Source organism: Sparus aurata, chromosome 13, assembly GCF_900880675.1.
Source record: "Sparus aurata chromosome 13, fSpaAur1.1, whole genome shotgun sequence".
In the NCBI taxonomy this organism is placed as follows: domain Eukaryota; kingdom Metazoa; phylum Chordata; class Actinopteri; order Spariformes; family Sparidae; genus Sparus; species Sparus aurata.
This window is the reverse complement of record NC_044199.1, coordinates 35609662-35612161: the sequence shown is the minus strand read 5'-3', so window position 1 is coordinate 35612161 and position 2500 is coordinate 35609662. Positions and strand designations below refer to the sequence as shown.

Below are 2500 nucleotides of genomic sequence, written 5' to 3'. Positions count from 1 at the left end.
GCACACACACACACACACACACGCACACACACACACACGCGCACACACACACACACACACACACGCACACACACACACGCACACGCACACACACACACACGCACACACACGCACACACACACACGCACACACACGCACACACACGCACACACACACACACACACACACACACAATGCAAAGAAATTAATAATATTGCCACTTGAAAACTAAAGAATTGAATGATTTCCTCAGATTTTGTTGGAATGACTTTTAGGAATGACAGAAAACAGTCTGTCTGTCTGTCTGTCTGTCTGTCTCATGTTTAGTGTTTTCATCTTGTATTCTTGATAAAATGTTTGTTTATGTTCAGACTTGAAGTTTCTCTCTGACCACAGAAGAAGTCGTCTCTGCTGATCTCAGGTCAGATTTATTTATCAGACGTGTCGTGTCTCACCTTGTAGTCGATGCTCGGATCCAGCTGGTGTTTCCTGTAACACAGAGAGGAAGACGAACAATGAGGACGGCAGTGTGTGTGTGTGTGTGTGTGTGTGTGTGTGTGTGTGTGTGTGTGACTCAGACAGGCTCAGATGGATTATATATTAAATACAGTTTTCTGGTTGTTTGTCATTTTAATAATTCCTTTATTCCAAAAACGAGATCGTGGAGCTCGTTGGTCTGAACATGTGAAGACTTGATGTGACACATAAAAGTAGAACATAATTCACAGCATATTTATTATCATTAGCAATGATTATATGAATTGAAAGAATGTTTCTTGCGCTCCTCACTGAACTTAAAGCCCGAACATGTTTTATGTTGTTTGAATTTCTTTCAACTCAACATCTTAATCTTTTAAATTGGGTTTATTTAAAAGGTTGAGGATGTTCTTAAAATGACACCGTAGATGTTAGCAATGATAAGTCAAACAGGAGGAAACAGTTTCAGCTCCAGATTGATCCACATTTGGTGCTGTAATGAATAAAGATAATAATTATCATAATTTAACTTAAAGAGAAGCTTTAAGAGACAAACACAAGAAAGTCTCGTAAAACACAAAAGGTCAATATGAGTCATTACAAATAAAAGTGATACAACTGGCAAAATCACAGAAAAAGAAGAGAAGAAGAAAATTAATAATTCATAATAAAAATAAATGCAAAAATGTAAATAAATAAATGATGATTAGAAGACGACATCACATCAAAGATGTTGAGAACAGATAAAGAGATTATGAGCAGTAAAATTAATAAAGGACAATCAATAGATTAAAGGTACTAAATAAAAGCAGTAAATGACGGTAAGAATATTAAACGTCAGGACGCTGTCACGTGTAGAGAGAACGCAGACGGAAATAATCAGGTTTCACTATTTTGATTTGTTTGTAAAATGTTTAAACTGTCTTCATCCTGCTGACTGTTCTTAATCAGGTACTTCTGGAGTTTTTTTAATCTGTTTGAGTTTTTAAAGAAATTATAATCAGAATATTAAACACAGACGGTGTTTTTAATCTGACTGCTGATATAAATGAATCTAAACATGTTGGACTTTGGCTCTGATGCAGCAAGAAATCTATAAAGAAACCATTAAATAAATGTTCTGGAGGTATAAATATCATTTCATCGTATCAAACAAATCTATAAATCTTTTCAGCCGTTGATAAACTCTCGTCAGGTTTCCATTCAGAGAATAATTAATTGATTTCCAAACACCTGGTTCACCTGCTGAGTCTGCAGGAGGAGACGAGGTGAAGCAACGTCGATGGAAAGAAACCAACAGAAACCCGTCGCTCACCTGTCGCAGCACGCCGCTCATGGTGCTGATCCAAGACACCAAACCCAGCGTCGGTCTCCATGACAACCTCCCACTAACCTACTGTACACAGCGGGATCGTAACCCCAGACTGAGTGATGTCATCGCATAAAGACTCTCCATTAGGTTTATGACATCGTGATGGAAAACTGTTTGAGGAGGATCGGCGTGTTCAGAGATTTAAGAGTGAGTCATGAGATTTAAACTGCCGGCTGACGGTTTATTACAACGCCTCGTTCAGAGTTTCGACTTACTTCCCGCGGATCTTGGACACGTGATCGGAGATGCAGGAGTGGATGTCGCAGTTCTTCCTGTAGACGTCGGCCAGCAGCTCGCCGAAGTAACGCGTGTCCATCTTGGTCGGCTGCGGGACGTCCCTCACCTCCGTCCTCACCTCCGTCCTCGAGATCTTCTCGATCGGCTTCTGCTGGATGACGTTGATGATCTCCACCTCCTCCACCTCCACCGTTTCCTCCTCCTCCTCCTCCTCCTCCTCCACCTCCTCCACCTCTTCCTCCTGGAGGAACACAACAGAGGCAGATTTTAAATGTTATTCGTTAACATGGTTGTTTTTTATTAACCTTCCTGTACAACATGTGTGAGGAACATGTTTCAGTCCCTGCCGACTCTGATGAATCTGTCAGGTGTTATTGATCCTGATCAGACTTCATGGTGACTCATTAACTGAGCAAACTGAAAACTCATCTCCAC

General features: G+C 40.6%; 1 protein-coding gene across 1 annotated transcript in view; it reads right to left on the bottom strand.

The window, feature by feature from the left end:
* Positions 1 to 2500, bottom strand: part of pof1b (POF1B actin binding protein) — a 32278-nt gene that overhangs the window by 7284 nt on the left and 22494 nt on the right. The window contains exons 3-4 of the mRNA XM_030438495.1: positions 2044 to 2306; positions 435 to 468 (exon numbers count right to left, since the gene is read on the bottom strand). Of these exons, the coding sequence (XP_030294355.1) occupies positions 435 to 468; positions 2044 to 2306 (297 nt within the window). The remainder of the gene's footprint in view (positions 1 to 434; positions 469 to 2043; positions 2307 to 2500) is intronic.